General features: G+C 46.2%; 1 protein-coding gene across 1 annotated transcript in view; it reads right to left on the bottom strand.

Moving 5' to 3' along the window:
• Positions 1-390: 390 nt before the first annotated feature.
• Positions 391-20,742, bottom strand: part of LOC134350034 (neuronal acetylcholine receptor subunit alpha-2-like) — a 38,773-nt gene continuing 18,421 nt past the window's right edge. The window contains exons 4-7 of the mRNA XM_063054943.1: positions 16,353-16,397; positions 13,915-14,024; positions 10,089-11,058; positions 391-661 (exon numbers count right to left, since the gene is read on the bottom strand). Coding sequence (XP_062911013.1) covers positions 536-661; positions 10,089-11,058; positions 13,915-14,024; positions 16,353-16,397 — 1,251 coding nt within the window. The 3' untranslated portion in view covers positions 391-535. The remainder of the gene's footprint in view (positions 662-10,088; positions 11,059-13,914; positions 14,025-16,352; positions 16,398-20,742) is intronic.

Raw genomic sequence — 20,742 nt, 5'->3', positions numbered from 1 at the left:
TATCACCTTGTACACCTCTGTCAAGTCATCACTAATCCTCCTTTCCTCCAGAGAGAAAAGCCCAGGCTCACTCATTCTACCCTCATAAATTATTCCCTCTAATCCAGGCAGTGTCTTGGTAAATCTCCTCTGCCCCCTCTCATAAACTTCCACATCCTTCCTATAATGGTGTGACCAACTAAACACAATATTCCAAGTGTGGTCCAGCCAGAGTTTTATAGAGCTGCCATATTATCTTGCAACTTTGAACTCAATTCTCTGACTAATGAAGACCAACAGAAACAAGCATTTTCTGGAATATTCCATTACATTGAAGAAGCATCAACCGATGATAAAAATTTTACTGAACCACAAATCCACAACATTAAAATTTTTTTTATTAATATCTGCTTTCATTATTGGTAACAGTTGGGTGTAGAGAGTGGTCCTGGTGTCCGGTACGTGGGAGCACAGGTACCCCCTGCCTCGGAGAACAGGGTCACGGTAGTCAGGGTCGGTTGGAGTGTGTGATCCTGGCTCCACTGTCCTCCCACCATCAGATCATTCCAGCCAGCCACGGGGGCAGGAAGAGTCCAATGGTTCCCAACAGGCAAGCAATGATGAATATCCAGAGAAAGATCCGGTCAATCACCATGGCAACGTACTTCCAGTCTTCTTTGACCTGTAGTGGTGGAGGAGAATGGGGAAAAATCAGGTGAAATTGGGAAAATGGAATGTGCAGTAGTTTTAGGATATCTGCTGCTCTCGATCTAAATAGAGAGCTTTAAACTTCTCCAGTGTCAGGACTAGAAATTCCAGGTCTACTAGATATTCATGCACCTAGAAATGAGTGAGAGAGAGAGAGTGTGGCAAGAACCTGTGACCTTCTGAGCTGTGCTATAATACTCTGGATGGTCCAGAATTCCTGGGGAAGTGGATTAATCTCCTGGGCTCTGCTCTCACCAAAATGTGGGAGCTCATTCATTAAACACTTTTGTCACAGTTGGAACCACGAGAGACTGCTGACAGCATTTGAGAGACTGAGGTATGAAGAAAGGTTGGACTTTATTCCTTAATCTGCAGGAAACTGAAAGGTGATGTTACAGAGGTGTATAAAATCATGAGTGGCAGGGACTGTGTGAGCACATAAGACCATAAGGAATAGAATTAGACCATTTGGCCCATCAAGTCTGACCCACCTTCTCAGTATGGCTGATTTACTATGGGGTCCTCCCCATTCTTTGATGCCCTGACTGATCAAGAACCTATCAACCTCAGCTATAAATATACCCAGTGCTTGGTGTCCATACCCATTTGTGGCAATGAATTCCACAGATTCTCCATCCTCTGGTAAAAGAAATTTCTCCTCATCTCTATCCTTAAGGGATGTCCCTCTGTTCTGAGACTGTGCTCTCTGTTGGAAACATCCTCTCCATATCCACTCTTTCTATGCCTGCCGATAATCAATAGGTTTCTGTGAATGCCCACACCCCAATCATTCTTCTAAATTCTAATGGGTACAGGCGCAGAGCCATCAAACACTCCTCATACATTAATCATTTTATTCCAGGAATCATTCTCCTGACCCTCCTCTGGGCCTCTACAATACCAGCACATCTTTTCCTAGATAAGGGGCCCAGAATAGTTTGCAGTGCTCCAAGTGTGGTCTGGCTTTATAAAACCTCAGTCACTCAGTCTTTTTCCAGAGTTGTGGAATTACAAACTGGAGGGTTAAGGACAGAGAGCAGAGATTTTATTAAAACTTGTGGTGCAGCTTATTTACAAAAAAAAAGCTGACAGAGAAAGTGGTTGAGACAGGTACAATAACATAGAGACATAGAAACATAGAAAATAGGTGCAGGAGTAGGCCATTCGGCCCTTTGAGCCTGCACCGCCATTTATTATGATCATGGCTGATCATCCAACTCAGAACCCTGCCCCAGCCTTCCCTCCATACCCCCTGACACCCGTAGCCACAAGGGCCATATCTAACTCCCTCTTAAATATAGCCAATGAACTGGCCTCAACTGTTTCCTGTGGCAGAGAATTCCACAGATTCACCACTCTCTGTGTGAAGAAGTTTTTCCTAATCTCGGTCCTAAAAGGCTTCCCCTCTATCCTCAAACTGTGACCCCTCGTTCTGGACTTCCCCAACATCGGGAACAATCTTCCTGCATCTAGCCTGTCCAATCCCTTTAGGATCTTATACGTTTCAATCAGATCCCCCCTCAATCTTCTAAAGTCCAACGAGTACAAGCCCAGTTCATCCAGTCTTTCTTCATATGAAAGTCCTGCCATCCCAGGAATCAATCTGGTGAACCTTCTTTGTACTCCCTCTATGGCAAGAATGTCTTTCCTCAGATTAGGGGACCAAAACTGCACACAATACTCCAGGTGTGGTCTCACCAAGGCCTTGTACAACTGCAGTAGTACCTCCCTGCTCCTGTACTCAAATCCTCTCGCTATAAATGCCAGCATACCATTCGCCTTTTTCACCGCCTGCTGTACCTGCATGCCCATTTTCAATGACTGGTGTATAATGACACCCAGGTCTCGTTGCACCTCCCCTTTTCCTAATCGGCCACCATTCAGATAATAATCTGTTTTCCTATTTTTGCCACCAAAGTGGATAACTTCACATTTATCCACATTAAATTGCATCTGCCATGAATTTGCCCACTCACCCAACCTATCCAAGTCACCCTGCATCCTCTTAGCATCCTCCTCACAGCTAACACTGCCACCCAGCTTCGTGTCATCCGCAAACTTGGAGATGCTGCACTTAATTCCCTCATCCAAGTCATTAATATATATTGTAAACAACAACTCTTAGAAGACACTTGGATTGAAAAGGTTTAAGAGGTTATGGGCTGACACTAGCAGATGGGACTAGCTAGGATGGGGCATCTTGGTCGGCATACACCAGTTGGGCCGAAGGGCCTGTTTCTGTGCTGTATGATTCTTACTCTATTGGTTATGTACAGGAAGAGCACAGGAAGAGACCATTCAGCGGGACTGGATCTCCCCGTGGGACGGCCTTGACTCTGCACAGCTTTCCCTGTCGCTTCTCATTATTCATCAAATTTTCAATGTAGATTTCAGTCTGACTTTGGGGACATAAGCGGGTCTGCAGATGCTGGAAATCTTGTGTAAGAGGATCTCAGCAGGTCAGGCAGCAACTGTGCAGAGGAATAAACATGCAACTTTTGTGGCAAGTTCTGATGTTTCTGATGATTCAGGGGAACAAAATCGACAAGTGATGAATACAGGACTGAAAGTGTAATATTTGAAAGCATGCAGTATAAGGAATAATGTAGATGATCTTGTAGCGCAATTAGACAACGGCAGGTATGACTGTGGGCATCGCAGACTCATGGCTGAAAGAAGATTATGGGTGGGAGCTTAACATCTAAGGACACACATTATATCAAAAGGGCAGCAAACAGGTTGAGGGGGTGGCATGGCTCTGTTAGTAAAAATGAAATCAACTCCTTAGAAAGTGGTGACATAGGATCAGAAGTTGTAGAACCCTTGTGGGTAGAGTTATGAAATGGCAAGAGTGAAAATACATGAATGTGAATTATATACGGGCCTCTGAACATTAGCCACGATGTGGGCTGCAGATCTTAACAGGAGATAGAAAAGGTAAAGTCAAAAGGACAATGTTACCATAATCTTGGGAGTTTTCAATAGGCAGGTAGATTGGGAAGATTGGGTTGTGGCTGGATCCCTAGACAGAGAATTTGCAGAACGCATTCAAGATAGCTTTTTAGAGCAGTTTATGGTTGAGCCCACGAGGATAAAGTCTATTCTGGATTGGGTGATATGTGATGAACTGGATTTGATTAGAAAACTGAAGATAAATGATCCCTTGGGAGACAGTAACCATAATATGATATAATTCACCCAGAAATCTGAAAGGGACAATATAACTTAAATGTACTGTAACAGTATTGTAGTGGAGCAAAGGGATTTACAGACGCATGAGAGAGGTGCTGGCCAAAGTTGTTTGGAAGGGGACACTAGCAGAGAACAGCAGAGCTGCAATGGCTGGAGTTTCTGGGAGCATTTCGGAGCAGGCAGGATTGATACATGCCAAATAAAAAGAAGTATTCTGAAGGTGGGATGACACAACTGTGCCCGACAAGGAAAGTGAAAACAAACATAAAAGCAAATATGAGGGCATATCATAGAACAAAAGTAGTGGGAAGTTAGAGGATTGAGAAGTTTTAAAAACCAAGAGAAGGGAACCAAAAAGCCATAAGGAAGGAAAAGATGAAATAGATAGCCAATAATATCGAAGAGGATACCAAAAGTTTTTCATATACTTAAAGAGTAAAAGAGAGCTCAGAGCAGTTACTGGACCGCTGAAAAATGATGCTGGAGAAGTAGTAATGGCAGACAAACTAAATAAGTATTTTGCATTAGTCTTCACTGTGGAAGACACAAGATATATGCCAGAGGTTTGACAGTATCAGGGGGTAGAAGTGTGTGCAATTGCTATTACTAGGGAGAAGGTGTTCGGGAAGCTGAAAGGTCTGAAGGTAGATTAGTCACCTGGACCAGGTGGACTACATCCCAGGTTTATGAAAGAGGCAGCTGAAGATATTGTGGAGACATTAGTAATGATGTTTCAAGAGTCACTGGATCCTGGCATGGTTCTGGAAGATTGGAAAACAGCAAATATCATTCCATTCTTCAAGAAGGGTGAGAGGCAGAAGATAAGAAAATATAGGCCAATTAGTCTGACCTCACTGGTCGGGAAGATGCTGGAGTCAATTGTTAGGTTACCTGGAGGCACGTGATAACATAACCTAAAGTCAACATGGTTTCTTTGAGGGAAAATCTTGCCTGACAAATCTGTTGGAATTCTTTGAAGAAATAGCAAGCAGGATAGACAAAGAATCAGTAGATGTTGTGTATTTAGATTTTCAGAAGGCATTTGACAAGGCACATGAGGTTGCTTAACAAGATACGAGGGCATGGTATTACAGGAAGGATTCTAGCATGGCTAAAACAGTGGCTGATTGGCAGGAGGCAAAGACTGGGAATAAAGGGAGCCTTTTCAGATTGACTGCCCGTGAATAGTGGAGTTCCACAGGGAGCTGTGCTGGGGATGCTTCTTTTTATGCTGAATGTCAATGAGACAGACACAGAGTCTATAGCAGTGAGGCAAAACGGCATCAGCTTTATGGACCTTGCACAGATTGCAGGGGATGAGCTGTTGGCTATCCTAAGGGAAATCAGAGTGGATAAATCCCCAGGGCCTGACAAGTTGTTCCCCCAGAACCTACGAGAGGCAAGTGCAGAAATTGCCAGGGCCCGAGAAGAGATATTTTAATCAACATTAGTGACAGGAGAAGTACCAGAGGATTGTTGTTTGACTGTTTCAAAAAGGCTCTAAACATAAACCAGGAAATGATAGGCCAATGAATCTGACATCATTTGTGGGAAAGTTATTTGAAGGTATTCTATGGGACCGGGTATGCAAGTATTTGAATAGACATGGACTGATTAAGGATGGTTTATGAGTAGCAGGTCATGTCTAACCGATTTTATAGTGTTTTTCGAGGAAGTTACCAGGAAAGGGAATGAAGGCAAGGCAGTGGGTGTGGTCTAAATGGACTTTAGCAAGGCATTTGTCAAGGACCCACGTGGAAAGTTGGTCAAGAAGGTTCAGTCATTCGGTATTCAAGACAAGGTACTAAATTGGATTTGACAATGGCTTTGTGGGAAAAGCCAGAGGGTGGTCATAGACTGGAGACCTGTGACTAGTCAAGTGTGGCAAGAATCACTGTTGGGTTCTTTACTGCTTGTCATCTATATCAATGTGGTCAACTGGATCAGCATATTTGCAGATGACTTCAAAATTGGGGGTGTAGTGACAGCAAGAAAGACTATCATGGCTTGCAAAGGGATCTGGATCTATTGCAAAAATGGGCTGTAAAATGGCAGATGGAATTTAATGCAGACAAGTGTGAGGTTTTGCACTTTGTTAGGACCAACTAGGGTGGGTTTTACACAATGAATTTTAGGGCACTGAGGAAGGCGGTACAACAAAGAGATCTGGGAACACAGGTCCATATTTCATTGAAAGTGGCACTACAGTTATACAGGGTTGTAAAGAAAGCTTTTGGCACATTGGCTGTCATATATCAATGTACTGAATACAGAAGATAAGATAATATGTTGAAGTTGTGTAAGACATTGATGAGGCCTAATTTGGAGTACTGAGTACAGTTTTAGTCAAGTACCTACAAGAAAGATGTAAACAAGGTTGAAAGAGTAGAGAGAAAATTTACAATTTCCTGAGATATAAGGACATATTGAATAGGGATAGGACTGTATTCCTTAGAATGTAGAAGATTGAGTAGCGATTGGATAGAGCAAAACAAAATTATGAGAAGTTTAATCAGGGTAAATATAAGCACCCTTTTCCACTGAGGTTGGGTGGGACTACAGCTAGAGGTCATGGATTAAGGGTGAAAGGTGAAAAGTTTAAGGGGAACATAAGGGGAAACTTCTTCACCCAGAGGGCTGTGAGAGTGTGGAATGAGCTGCCAGCACAAGTGGTGCATGCGAGCTCGATTTCAATGTTTAAGAGAAGTTTGGAGAGGTACATGGATGGTAGGGGTGTGGAAGGCTATGATCCCCAGTGTAGGATGATGGGAGTAGACAGTTTAAATGGTTTTGGCATGGAACCCATGACACGATTACTGTGATGATTTAGATGATGGAATTGATGGCTTTGTGGCCAAGTTTGCAGACAATACAAGATGGAGGGGCAGATACTGATGAGGAAGCAGGAAGGCTGCAGAAAGATTTTGACAGATTAGGGAGGTTGAGTTGGTGGTGAGGAACGCGAATGCAACGTTAGCATTCATTTTGAGTGGACTAGAGTATAAAAGCAAGGAAGTAACAGGCACTGCCCCTGAGAAACTCTGTCTCATTCTGCCCTGCAGAGCTGATGTATGGTTAGAATGACAATAAACTTTTTTGAATCTTTGAATCTTTGATAAGGCTTTTTAAGAACCAGTGAGGCCTCACTTGGAGTATTGTGAACAGACCTGGACCCTTATCTAAAAAAGGATCTACTGACATTGGAGAGGGTTCAAATGACATTCCCGAATATAATTCCAAAAATGAAAGGTTTGTCATATAGGAGATTTTTATGGCTCTGGGCCTGAAGTCATTGGAGAATAAAGAGGAGGGCATTTCATTGAAACCTGTCAAATATTGATAGGCCGAGATGGAGTGGATGTGGAGAGGATGTTCCCTATAGTGGGGAAGTCTAGGACCAGAGGGCACAAGTTCTGAATAGAGGAGCATCCATTCAGAATGGCGATGAGGAGGAATTTCTTTAGGCAGAGGGTGGTGAATCTGTGGAATTCATCACCGCAAGCTATTGTGGACGCCAGGGTAATTGGGTGTATTTAGGGCAGAGGTTGATAGGTTCTTGATTATTCAGGGCATGAAAGGTTACAGGGAGAACTCAGGAGAATGGGGTTAAGAAGGAAATGGGCCAGCCATGATGGAATAGCAGAATAGACTCGATGGGCTGAATGGACTAATTCTGCTCATATACCTTATGGTGTTATTCTCAGCCTGAAACATTAACCAGTTATTCCCAACCATAGATACTGCCTGACCTGCTGAGTTCCTCTGACATTTTGTGTGTGCAGAGTCTCTTCTCATTGCTCCACTGTGTCACCTGAATATACAGTCACACCAACAAAGGCATCCGTTAGTCTTGCGAGACCATGGTCCTGCGCCTGGAAAGTCTTCACTCTCCAGGGCGCAGGCCTTGGCAAGGTTGTATGGAAGATCAGCAGTCGCCCATGCTGCAAGTCTCTCCTCTCCACGACACCAATGTTGTCCAAGGGAAGGGCATTAGGACCCATATTGGCACCAGTGTCGTCGCAGAGCAATGTGTGATTAAGTGCCTTGCTCAAGGACACAATACGTTGCCTCGGCTGGGGCTCGAACTCACGACCTTCAAGTCGTTAGTCCAATGCCTTAACCACTTGGCCACGTGCCCACAAAGTAAAATTTAACCTGTTATGTGATGGTGACGAGAGACTTTGACACTACTGAATATCCCTCTGGTATTTTACAGTGTTTTATGTTTCTGGGACTGCACTCACTGGAATTCAGAAGGATGTCGTGCGGGGTGTGGGGTGGGGTGGTTGCCACATTAAATCCTATCGAATATTGAAAGGCCTGGATTGTCTGTGCATGGAGAAGATGTTTCTAACAGTGGGGGAGTCTCGGAACAGACGGTGCAGACTCCGAACAAAGGGGTATTTTGGTTTATTAATGTCACCTGTACCTCTGTAAAGCAGGTGTTGTGTACTATTTACACAGATCAAATCAATACACAGTGAATAAAGGATGTGCTTTTAGAACGGAGATAGAAAGGAATTTCTTCAGCCAGAGCCACTGGTGGTGAAGCTGTGGAATTCATTACCACCGATGGCTGTGGAGGACAAGTCATATTTGTGTTTGATGCAGAGATTTGTAAGTCCTTGATTGGTAAAAGGGTTAAGGATTACAGAGAAAATGGGGTTGTAAAGAATCAGCGTAATTGAATGGCAGAGAAGACTCGATGGGCTGAATGGCCTGATTGTGCTCCCATGCCTTGTGGTAGGCATTTCACTGATAGTCGATGAAGACAACCTTTGAGCTCTGTGTGACGGATTTGGCAGTGGGAAAGGGAGATTCAGTCACCCTGCTCTGCTCTGAGAGGCCGTGTCACTGCAGGAATGGCTCTCTTTATGGGGTTCTGGGGCAGTGAGTTAGGTCCATAGTTTTCATATAAAGTCATTAATAAGTTGAAAGTTAAACTCTGAGTCACTCAGCATGACGAAGGTATTCATTACATGAAAATATTAACTACATTAATGTGGAAGGTCGTGTGATCAGAGAAACAAGTGAAACAAGTAAAAGATGATGAGACAACGTTCTTGAACTTTTTAACAGCTTCGGAAGACAGTCTTCTAACAGCAGCTTAACAGCAGAGTCTGTCAGCTGGTGTCTGGGCAAAGGCAGGACACACACCCCTGGGAAAATCAAACTAAGACAGCACACTATCAAACTAAGCAGGCTGATGAGGAAGACATTGTGATCCACTCATTCCAATGGGTGATCTGTCAATTACCTTAGAACTGTCAGAGAAGGTTAGAAGTTGTCTACACCGGACACATCAAGTCCACCCAGGTGAAGCTCGAGGTGAAGAAAGGTCACAACCACAGGACCTACCCAAGGGGGATTTGACCGGGGTATCCCATGGTTACGATTGGTTAGAATGAAAAACAGTACAATACTGGAACAGGCCTTTTGGCCCATCATGTCTGTGTTCACCATGATGCCAATTCAAAATAACCGAATCTTCAATGTACACATTCTACATCCTTCATTCCCTGGTTGCTCATTTGTCTGACAGCCTCTTAAACACCACTTTCGTATCTACGTCCACTTCCAACCCTGGCGGCCCACACTGGGCACCCGCCACATGCTGTGAACAAAACTGCCCTCAGGCTGGTCAGCGACCTTAGTGACAGACTGGGACCACATACCCTAACTGTGGTATTTAAGCTCACGTATGCAGGGTGACAATAGGACAGCTCTGGTGATCCACTACAACACTATTGCAACTCAGGGCGTGGGGATTCAGATTTCATTTCCAGCAACATCTGTAAGATGTCCTTCTCACAGTGCATGGGTTTTCCCCGGGTGCTCTGGTTTCCTCCCACAGTCCAAAGACATACTGGTTCGTAGGTTAATTGGTCATTGTAAGTTGTCCTGTAATGAGGCTAGGGATAAACTTGGTGGCATGGCTCACTGGTCTGCAAAGGCCTGTACAGTGCTGTATCTCCAAATACAAATAAATAAATTAATAAACCGATGCGAGCCACTGGGATTAGTTCGGATGAGAATCTTGCTCGGAATTGAAAAACTGGGCCATGCAGTCTACCTCAAAGAATCTCCCGACCCGAACCCTCTTGGTCTCTGCATGATTCTCTCTGTACCCTAAACTCCCACCATGTCTTCCCACTCCCCAGTGTGACAACATCACATGCGCCCCCCCCCCACCGCCGCCCAGTGCTTACCGAGAAGTCTGCATCCTCAGCACGCAGGTGGTTGGCGATGTAGTTCACCCCCTCCAGTGCACGGATGATGCCGGCAGAGAGCAGTGGACGGGACTCGACCTCGGGGCCCTCTCCGGGTCCGTAATTCCAGCCGTGGCACTGGCAGAGATGACTGTGAGGGGTCACTGATGGCATGGCATGGCAGAGTGCCAGGCCCAAGCTAGAGACCCTTGTCTCCAGCTCCAGCTCCAGCAGGCCTTGCCTGTTGACAAACGTCTCGGCTGGATCTGTTGGCCTCCGCATGAAGAGCCAGCGGGGAACAAAGTCCAGGAACAGCCGGCGCACCCACCGGGGCATCCTGTGGGTGCTGGGTGAGCGGTGGTGAACGTTGAGGACGAAGACAGTGATGATGATTGAGAGGGTGACGAAGATCATGGTGAAGAGGAGGTACTCGCCGATGAGGGGGATGACAAGCGAGGTGGAGGGGATGATCTCCGTGATGAGCAGCAGGAAGACGGTGAGAGAGAGCAGGACAGAGATGCAGAGAGTGATCTTCTCCCCACAGCCTGAAGGCAGGTAGAAGACCAGGACGGTTAGGCAGGAGATGAGGAGGCAGGGGATGATTAGGTTGACAGTGTAGAAGAGGGGCAGCCTCCTGATGATGAAGGAGTATGTGATGTCAACGTAAACTTCATAGCAGCAGTCATATTTCTTGCTGTTGTAGGTGCCCACAGCATTGACGATAGCCCATTCACCACTCTCCCAGTAGTCCTTCAGGTCCACTTTCCTGTCCATGAAGCGAAGGTCGATCTTGGACTTGTCATGGGTCCATGAACCAAACTTCATCCTGCAGTTCTGCTGGTCGAAGGGGAAGAAGGTGACGTCGATGCTGCACGAGCTCTTGTAGATGGCTGGCGGAACCCATTGGACATGGCCGCCCGCAAAGAGGTGAGCCTTGGTCATGTGTGTCACAGCGAACTCACCATCAGCACTGCAAACAGGAAAGATAGCTCAGCTGTCCTGCCCCAGTGGGTAGAGACCATAAAACCACATAGGAGCAGAAAGGGGCCATTTGGCCCATCTAGTCTGCTCCACCTTTCCATCATGGCTGACTTAACCCTGTCAACCCCATTCTTACACCTTCTCTCTGTAACCTTGACACCCTTAGTAATCAAGAACCTATCAAACTCTGCTTTAAATATATCCAATGGTTTGATCTCCATAGCCATCTGTGGCAATGAATTCCACAGACTTATCACCCTCTAGCTGAAGAAACTCCTCCTCACCCTGTTCTAAATGGACATCCCTCTATTCTGAGGATGTGCCCTCTAACACTATCTGTTTCCCCATTGGAAACATCTTCTCCACATCCACCCTATCTCGGCTATTCAATGGTCAGCACGTTTCAATGAGAACCCCCCATTCTTCTAAACTCGAGCAAGTATAAGCCAAGAACATCAAATGTTCCTCACATGTTAATCCTTTCATTCTCCGGAACCCTCGCCAATGGCAGCACATCCTTCCTCAGGGGCTCAGAACTGCTCACAATACTCCAAGTGTGGTCTGACCAATGCCTTAAGCCTCAGCAGTAGATCTAGTTTTTTTGAAATGAATCCTAACATTGCATTTGCTTTCCTCACCATTGACTCAACTCCATCCTCCTTAAGCCCAAACCTGCCACCTCAAATCTCTCGAGCAACAGTGGGAAGCTACTGCTACCCCCTTTGCCATTGGACAGAAGATACAAAGGCCTGAAAGCCTGTAGTGCCAGGCTCTAGGACAGCTTCTATCCTACTGTCATAAGGCTACTGAATGGTTCCCCGGTACCATACAACCAGAAGACCATAAGATATAGGAGCAAAATGAGGACTTTTTGCCCATCGAGTCTGCTCCACCATTACATCATGGCTGATCCATTTTTCCTCTCAGCCCCATATCCAGCCTCCCCCTCCCCCAATATCACTTCACTCCCTGACCAATCAAGAATCTATCAACCTCTCCCTTAAATATACAAAAGACTTGGCCTCCGCAGCTGCCTTTGGCAATGAATTTCGCATATTTACCAAGTAACACACACAAAATACTGGAGGAACTCAGAAGGCCAGGCAGCATCTATGGAAAAAAGTACAATCAACGCTTTGGCTAAGATCCTTCTCACAGTCAATGTTTTGGACTGAGTACCATACACTGGCAAAAGAAATTCCTCCTCATATCCATTCTAAAAGGACACACCTCTATTCCGAGGCTGTGTCCTCTAGCCTTAGACTCACTCTATATCTAAAACGTGCTGTCACTGCCCTGACAGTGTGTGACAGGTTAATCTTGGAGCGATGTTCACTCTGTATCTAATCTGTGTTGTCCCTGCCTTGGGAGTGTGTGATGGGACACTGCAGACGGATGTTCACTCTGTATCTAACCCGTGTTGTCCCTGCCCTGCGAGTGCGTGATGGGACAGTGCAGACGGATGTTCACTCTGTATTTAACCTGTGTTGTCCCTGCCCTGCGAGTGTGTGATGGGACAGTGCAGACGGATGTTCACTCTGTATCTAATCTGTGTTGTCCCTGCCTTGGGAGTGTGTGATGGGACAGTGCAGACGGATGTTCACTCTGTATCTAATCTGTGTTGTCCCTGCCTTGGGAGTGTGTGATGGGACAGTGCAGACGGATGTTCACTCTGTATCTAATCTGTGTTGTCCCTGCTTTGGGAGTGTGTGATGGGACAGTGCAGATGGATGTTCACTCTGTATCTATTCTGTGTTGTCCCTGCTTTGGGAGTGTGTGATGGGACAGTGCAGATGGATGTTCACTCTGTATCTATTCTGTGTTGTCCCTGCTTTGGGAGTGTGTGATAGGACAGTGCAGACGGATGTTCACTCTGTATCTAACCCGTGTTGTCCCTGCCCTGGGAGTGTGTGATGGGACAGTGTAGAGGGATTTTCACTCTATATCTAACCTGTGTTGACCCTCCCCTGAGACTATGTAATGGGACAATGTTGAGGAAGTTTTACTCTGTCTCTAACCCATTTTTTTGTGCCAATACAGCATAGAGGGAGCTTCACTCATCACCTTATCTATACTGGGATCTGTGTACCAGAACTTGCTCATGGATTCTCCAATTTAGCACAGAACATAGAATATTACAACACTGTACAGGCCCTTTGGCAAATGATGTTCTGCGACCTTTTAACCTACTCCAAGATCAATCTAACCCTTCCCTCAAAGATCACTTCCCTCCCACACAGCTCTCCATTTTTCCTCCCTCCATGTGCCCTATCAAGAGTCTTGTAAATGTCTCCTAATGTATCTGCCTCTACCACCACCCTGGCAGTGGTTCCATGCACCCACCATTCTCGACATGAAAAGGCTACTTCTGACATCTCCCTATTCTTACCTCCAATCACCTTAAAATTATGTTCCCTCCTACTAGGCATTTCTGCCTTGGGAAAAGTCTCTGATCTATGCATCTTATCATTCTGTACTCTTCTATCAAGTCACTTCTCACTCCAAAGAGAAAAGCTCGCTCAACCAACCCTCATAAGACATGCTCTCTAATCCAGGCAGCATCCTGATAAATCTTCTCCACATCCTCTCTAATACTTCCACATCCTTCCTACAATGAGGTGACCAGAACTGAACACAATACTCCAAGTGTGGTCTAACCAGGGTTTTATTTACCACTAGAATGTCAAATGTCCAGTTTGCGTTTCACGCCTGTACTTGAACCTTCCAGGAAGTTAGTCTAGTTGATCAGCAGGTCTCTATAGATCCCCACATTTTCAGTTCCATCCTCCTTTCAGCTTCCCACCTTCTCCACAACCTCTCCCCAGCTATCCTCAGTGAGACTCACTTGTTGTACAGAACAATGTCGGGTATCCAGATCATCTCAGATGGGACACGGATTGAGGTTACATTATCGAACTCCCCAGGATCCCATGTGAGTTTGTAGTCAAACCATTCCTACAATAGACAGGAGACAAATAGGAGTTATGCAGAGTTTACAAGGAGCTGGAACAGTACCTGGCAGGAGGTCAGCGGTGAAGCGTCACTGTGAGGGTGAAAGGTGACTGTGTTATTGGCGATACAGTTGACACTTGTTACTGAGTAAATCAACTTGGAACATTCCCATATCTCTGCAAACACCGGTACTCCACTGTACTCAGACCGCTGAACCAATCCCATTCCCGATGAGGAGCCCCGTTCTCGGACTCTTCGCTCTCCATCTCGGTTATTCCATTATTGCCACTTTAACGTTTCTTATTCCACAACATCACAGTGCACTGCAACCTCTGCACCGGTCTGCTGTTTTGTGCTCATCACTGCGTCTAGTATTGACTATACAGTAGGAGGATGAGAGGTGACGATAGAGGGATACAACGTGATAGGACCATAAGAAATAGGAGCTGAATAAGGCCATTCAATCCATCAAGTCTGCTCTGTAATTCCATCATGGCTGATTTATTATCTCTCTGAAATCCATTTTTTGGCCCCTTTTCCATAACCTTTGAAGCCCTGACTAATCATAAACCTATCAACCTCCACTTTAAATGCACCCAATGACATGGCCTCCGCAGCTGTCTGTGGCAATGAATTCCACAGATTCACCACCCTCTGGTTAGCAAAGACAGAGAGTGAGTGGACAACCAGGTTTTTTTCGTCGGGCAGTAATGGCTAATTGTAAGCTGAGTTGGGGAAAGTATAGGGGAGATATCAGAGGGAGTTTTTTCTTACAACACACTGGTGGGTGTGTGGAACGTGCTGTCAGGTGGTAGAGGCAATACATAGAGGCATTTAAGAAACTCTTAAATGGGCACATGGATGATAGAAAACTTGAGAGCTATGTGCGAGGTAAGGATAAGAATGATCTTAGAGTAGGTTAAACATTTAGATCCCATCAGGCTGGCCAATGAAAACAGTTCTCTGGACAACAAGACAACACACACAAAATGACGGAGGAACTCAGCAGGTCAGGCAGCACCTATGGAGCGGAATAAGGAGTCAATGCTCCAGACAGAGAACTTAATTAGGACTGGAAAGGAAGAGGACAGAAGCCAGAAGGTAGGGGAAGGAGGAGATGTACAAGCCAGCGGGTGGTTACATGAGACCAGGTGAGGGGGAAGGTAGGCAGGTAGAGGAGGGGGGAAGTAAGAAGCTGGGAGATGATAGGTGGAACAGGTAAAGGGCTGAGAAGAAAGAATTTGATAGGAGAGGAGAAGGGACCATGAAATCCAGAGAATTGGGGTTAATGCACATCACCTCTTTCCCATTGATGAGAGAGATGAGAGAGAGTTCACAGAGAATGGTCAGTTTGGAATGAGCTGCCAGGGGAAGTGGCTGAGGCAAGTGTGTTAACAACATGTAAAATGCATTTAGACCGGTACAACTTGAGCAGCAACAGACAACAACCAGATCCCTCTGCTCCTCTATATTATTATTGGAAATGACTGTTTTTTTAAATAATGCTTTTTATAAGATTTGTACTTTCTAACAAACTCCTTGTATTTTCACACTCACTGGCAGTAAGTGCTTATAGCAGCTAAACTAATGGTTTATCACCTCTCTCATTTTTCATTAGCTAAGTATTAGCCCATGACCCACGTGATGCAGTTGTTTTAATTATGTAGCCTATTAAATAATTCATTCCTATCTAAGGGATTTTCTTTATTTTACCTATAAAAGTGATGAATTTTTCAGAAGTGCCACTATTTATTTCTTTATTCCTTTATCTTACAACCCTTAGCATTAATTCCCTTTAGCATCATTTCTCTATTCTTTATTTAGTTTTCTTAGAATTTGTATGTTTGTTTGTACTCTAAAATAAACCGAAATCTTTGAATTAAGACTGCTCATCATTCCCGACTCCCGGAAGAACCCTAGGGATCAGATCGGACACTACTAAGAGACCTGCCCTTAACCTTGTATTCTGTTTTCAAATTTAATCTTCCAAAGTGAATCACTTCACACATCCCCAGGCTGAAGTAAATTTGCCACTGTGATCTCTCTGTGCTGTCATGTTCTACTTGGACAGGTACACGGAAAACAGAGGTTTAGAGCAGGAGTTCCAATTCTTTTTTATGCCGTGGACCCCTAACACTAACTGAGAGGTCCAGGTTGGGAACCCTTGCTTTAGAGGAATATGGGCCAAACACAGGTAAGTGGTATTAGCATAGTTGAGAATCCTGGTTAGCATCAGGGCTGCTTCCCTGCTGCGTGGGCCTATGATTCTCTGAGGAGATGCTGGGCTGGCGATGCCTGAGCTGGGAAGTGCTAGAACGAGGACAGACCCACCTGCTTCAGCCAGACGTTGGTGGTCATCATCTGATTCTTCTCATCCTGTAGGAGGCAGAACAGAGAGAACAATCAGCTCTGACCCGTGCTCACCCGAAAATAAATCAGCCCACGCGGCCATGGCTGACGAGGGCCAGTATTGACTATGGGTCCCTGACTGAACCCAGCGACATCACAGAACTAAGACCAGCCCCCCCCAGAGACAAACCACTAAGCTCAAGGACAGCCTCTACCCCGTTGTTATCAAGTACTATTAAAGAGATTCTTGACCTCAATCTACATCTTACTGGCTTTGCACCTATTCTTTACCTGCAGTGTAAACGTAACATTTTATTCTGCTCTCTTTGTTTTCCCCCGTACTGCCCCAATACCCTTCAGTACATTGATCTATATGAACGGTATGCAAGACAATCCTTTCACTCAGCACACGTTACAATACCAACCCAAAATACCACTTTAATTTAATCTGCATAATCAGTAGGATTCGGTAATAAATCACCTGCTCCTCGCTGACTATCAACACTGGCACACCTTGAGGATCTGTGCTTAACCCACTGCTCTACTCTCTCTACACTGATGACTGTGTGGCCAGGCACAGCTCAAATGTCTTCTATAGATTCGCTGATAACACAACTGCTGACAGAGTTTCAGATGGCGATGAGGAGGAGTACAGGGATGAGATAGAACAACTGGATGAGTGGTGCAGCAGCCAGAACCTTGCTCTGAAGATCAGAAAGACGAAGGAATTGATCGTGGATTTCAGGAAAAGGGTCAGTGGTAGAAAGGGAGACAGGCTTCAAGTTCCTGCTCAGAGGATCTGTCCTGAGCCCAGCACACTGACGCAATCACAAAGAAGGCGCACCAGTCGCTCTACTTCATGAGGAGTTTGAAGCAATTTTATGTCTTACAAAGACTCAGGAGAATTTTGGTGGAGAGCACTCTGACTGGCATGGAGGAGCCAATGCACAGGCTCGGGAAAAGCAGCAGAGGGTTGTAAACAACGCACAATCAGGAACTCAGCAGGTCAGGCAGCATCAATGGAAAAGAGTAAACTGCTGATGTTTCAGGCCGAGTCCCTTCATCTGGCCAGAATCTTTTCCACAGATGCTGTCTGGCCTGCTGAGTTCCTCCAGCATGTTGTGTGTAAACACAAAATACTCTGCACGCTGGAGGACCTCAGCAGGTCGGGCAGCATCCGCGGAAACGATCAGTCAACGTTTCGGGCCGGAACCCTTCGTCAGGACTGTAGGGGGAAGGGGCAGAGGCCCTATAAAGAAGGTGGGGGGATGGTGGGAAGGAGAAGACTGGTAGGTTCCAGGTGAAAAACCAGTAAGGGGAAAGATAAAGGCGTGGAGTGGGGAATCAGGGAGGTGATAGGCAGGTGAAGAAGGAATAGGGGAAAACACAATGGGTAGTAGAAGGAGGCGGAACCATGAGGGAGGTGATAGGCAGCTGGGGGAGGAGGCACAGTGACATAAGGATAGGGGAAGGGTGGGGGAGGGAATTACCGGAAGTTGGAGAATTCTATGTTCATACCAAGGGGCTGGAGACTACCTAGACAGTATATGAGATGTTGCTCCTCCAACCTGAGTTTAGCCTCATCATGGCAGTAGAGAAGGCCATGTATGGACATATCTGAATGGGAGTGGGAAGCAGAGTCGAAGCGGGTGGCTACTGGGAGATCCTGTTTGTTGTGTTGGATGGAGCGGAGGTGCTCGATGAAGCAGTCCCCCAATCTGCGTCAGGTTTCACCGATGTGGAGGAGACCGCACCGGGAGCACCGGATGCAATAGATGACCCCAACAGACTCACAAGTGAAGTGTTGCCTCACCTGGAAGGACTGTTTGGGGCCCTGAATGGTGGCAAGAGGGGAGGTGTAGGGGCAGGTGTAGCACTTATGCTTACAGGGATAAGTGCCGGGTGGGAGATCCGTAGGGAGGGACGTGTGGATCAGGGAGTCGCAGAGGGATCAATCCCTGTGGAAAGCGGAGAGCGGTGCAAGATTTTTGGTATTGGTTTCCCACCCTCCCCCCACCTCCTTTATAGGGCCTCTACCCATTCCCTCTTCAGTCCTTATGAAGAGTTCAGGCCCGAAACGTTGACTGATCATTTCCACGGATGCTGCCCGACCTCCCAAGTTCCTCCAGTGTGTTGTGAGCATATTGTGTGTGCTGCCTGGATCTCCAGCATCTGCAGATTTGCTCTTGTTTGTGAGAGGGTTGCAAACTCAGCCATCTCCATTATGGGCACGACACTCCCCAGCAGCATCGAGGACATCTTCAAAAGACGTTGACTCAAGAACGGCGGCATCCATCATTAAGGACTGTCACCACCCAGGACGTACCCTCTTCTCGTTACTACCATCAGGGAGGAGGCATAGGTGCCTGAAGACACATGCTTAATGAATGAGGAAGAAATCTTCCTCTCCACTATCAGATTTCTGTACGGTCCATAAACACTTATCAGTTATTTCCCTTTAGCACTATTTATTTTGTAATTTACAGTATTTTTTATGTATTTCACTGTACTGCTGAATCAAAATAACAACTTTTATGACAGAAGTCAGTGTTAATAAAGCTGACTGTGATTTACCTCAAAGCTCCTGACAACCAGTGGAGATGGAATTTGGAGTGGTGACATGGGAAACATGACAGCAGTCTTCACACAGCAAGATCCCACAGGCAGCCGCTGCTGTTGGCCGATATTCCTGATGCCTGAGGAGAAAAACCTGCCAGGGTCTGGGCTCCCCCCCACCCCCGGCCCCCCATTCTGAAAGTCATTGTGGAGAGGAGACTTGGAGGACCTGTAATGGTTGTGCGTTATCGGCAGGCAGGAATCTCCTCCCTTCCGGTGAACCCTCCCCAACACTTCTACCCCATCCCCACACTCTAATGCCTGCTCTCCATACCTTCCACTCCTCTAGATTTAAACCCTCTCCCTTCACTCCCCTCCTCTCCCCTCCACTCACCTCCTCCAGATTGAACCCCTCCCCCCTGCACTCTCCTCCCCTCTGTGACCCCCTCCTCCAGAATGAACCCCCCTTCCATGCACCCTCCTCCCCTCACTTGCCCATCTCCTCCTTCCCCTTGTACATCATCCCCTCACTTATCTCCTTCCTCATGTCCCCTCCTTCTGCCCTGCACTGCCCTAATTCCTTGTTTAAACAAGTTCTCCCCCTCCCCACACTCTTTATCCCCTCCCTGTACTGTACGTCCAACCCTGCCTCCAAATCCTCGTCACTTTCTCTTTCTCCTCCGTGTTCGGCCATATCCGTATTCCCCCTCCAGCAGCGTTGCACCTTCCTTCTCATTCTCTTACTGTCTCCCACTCCCTCCTGATGTTCCTGCACCCTTCATCCACTCTCCCATGTACCATATCCCTCTAGAGCCTTCCTCTTCTCTCTTCAGAGAAAAATAACGCCATAAGAGATAGGAACAGAAATAAGTCCATCGCGTCTGCTCCACCATTCCACCGTGCCTCATTTACTATCTCTCCCAACCCCATTCTCCTGCCTTCTTCCCAGAACCTTTGATGCCCTGATTAATCAAGAACCTATCAACTTCTGCTTTAAATATACGTAATGACTTGGCTTCCACATCCATCTGTGGTGATGAATTCCACAGTTTCACTCCCCTCTGTCTAAAGAAATTCCTCATCTCTGTTCTTAATGGATATTTTTCTGTTCTGAGGCTGTGCCCTCTGGTCACAGACTCCCATGTTATTGGAAACATCCTCTCCACTTTCACTTTATCTGGGCCTTTCAATATTTGAGAGGTTTCCCTCCTAAATGCCAGCAAGTACAGGCCCAGAGCCAACAAAAGCTCCACCTAAGTTAACCCTTTTATTCCCAGAATCATTCTTGCTACCCTCCTCTGCACCTGCTCCAGTGCCAGCCACTGCCAGCACATCTTTTCTTAGATAAGGGGCCCAAAAATGCTCCCAATACCCCGAGGGTAGTCTGAGCAATTCTTTACAAAGCCTCAGCATTACACCCTCGCATTACATCCTGCAACATTAGACTCTGTCGGAGGGGAGGATGAGGCTGATCTTGGAGTAGTTTTAAGGTCGGTACAATATCATTGGACGAAGGGCCCGTACCACTGTTCTGTCGAGGCTGTGTGGATGCAACTAAAATGCCACCAAGCTGCGCAGCTGGAAATTTCCCCTATATAACCTCATTTAAAATGTCGCACAGTTTTTAGGCTAAGTAACACAGAGCAATGGTTGCTCTGCGCATCTTGTAAAAAAACAATGAGAGGGAACGTTGCCCTGTACCGTGCGATGTTCTGTGCTCTCTCCGAACATTCTGCTCTGTGAAAAGTCCGAGAACCTTTTCTAGCTCAAAGAGTCAATCCAGGGTACACATCTGCATAAGCAGACTTGGCAAGCT

This window comes from Mobula hypostoma, chromosome 8, assembly GCF_963921235.1.
Source record: "Mobula hypostoma chromosome 8, sMobHyp1.1, whole genome shotgun sequence".
In the NCBI taxonomy this organism is placed as follows: Eukaryota; Metazoa; Chordata; class Chondrichthyes; order Myliobatiformes; family Myliobatidae; genus Mobula; species Mobula hypostoma.
This window is presented reverse-complemented; position numbering and strand designations above follow the sequence as displayed.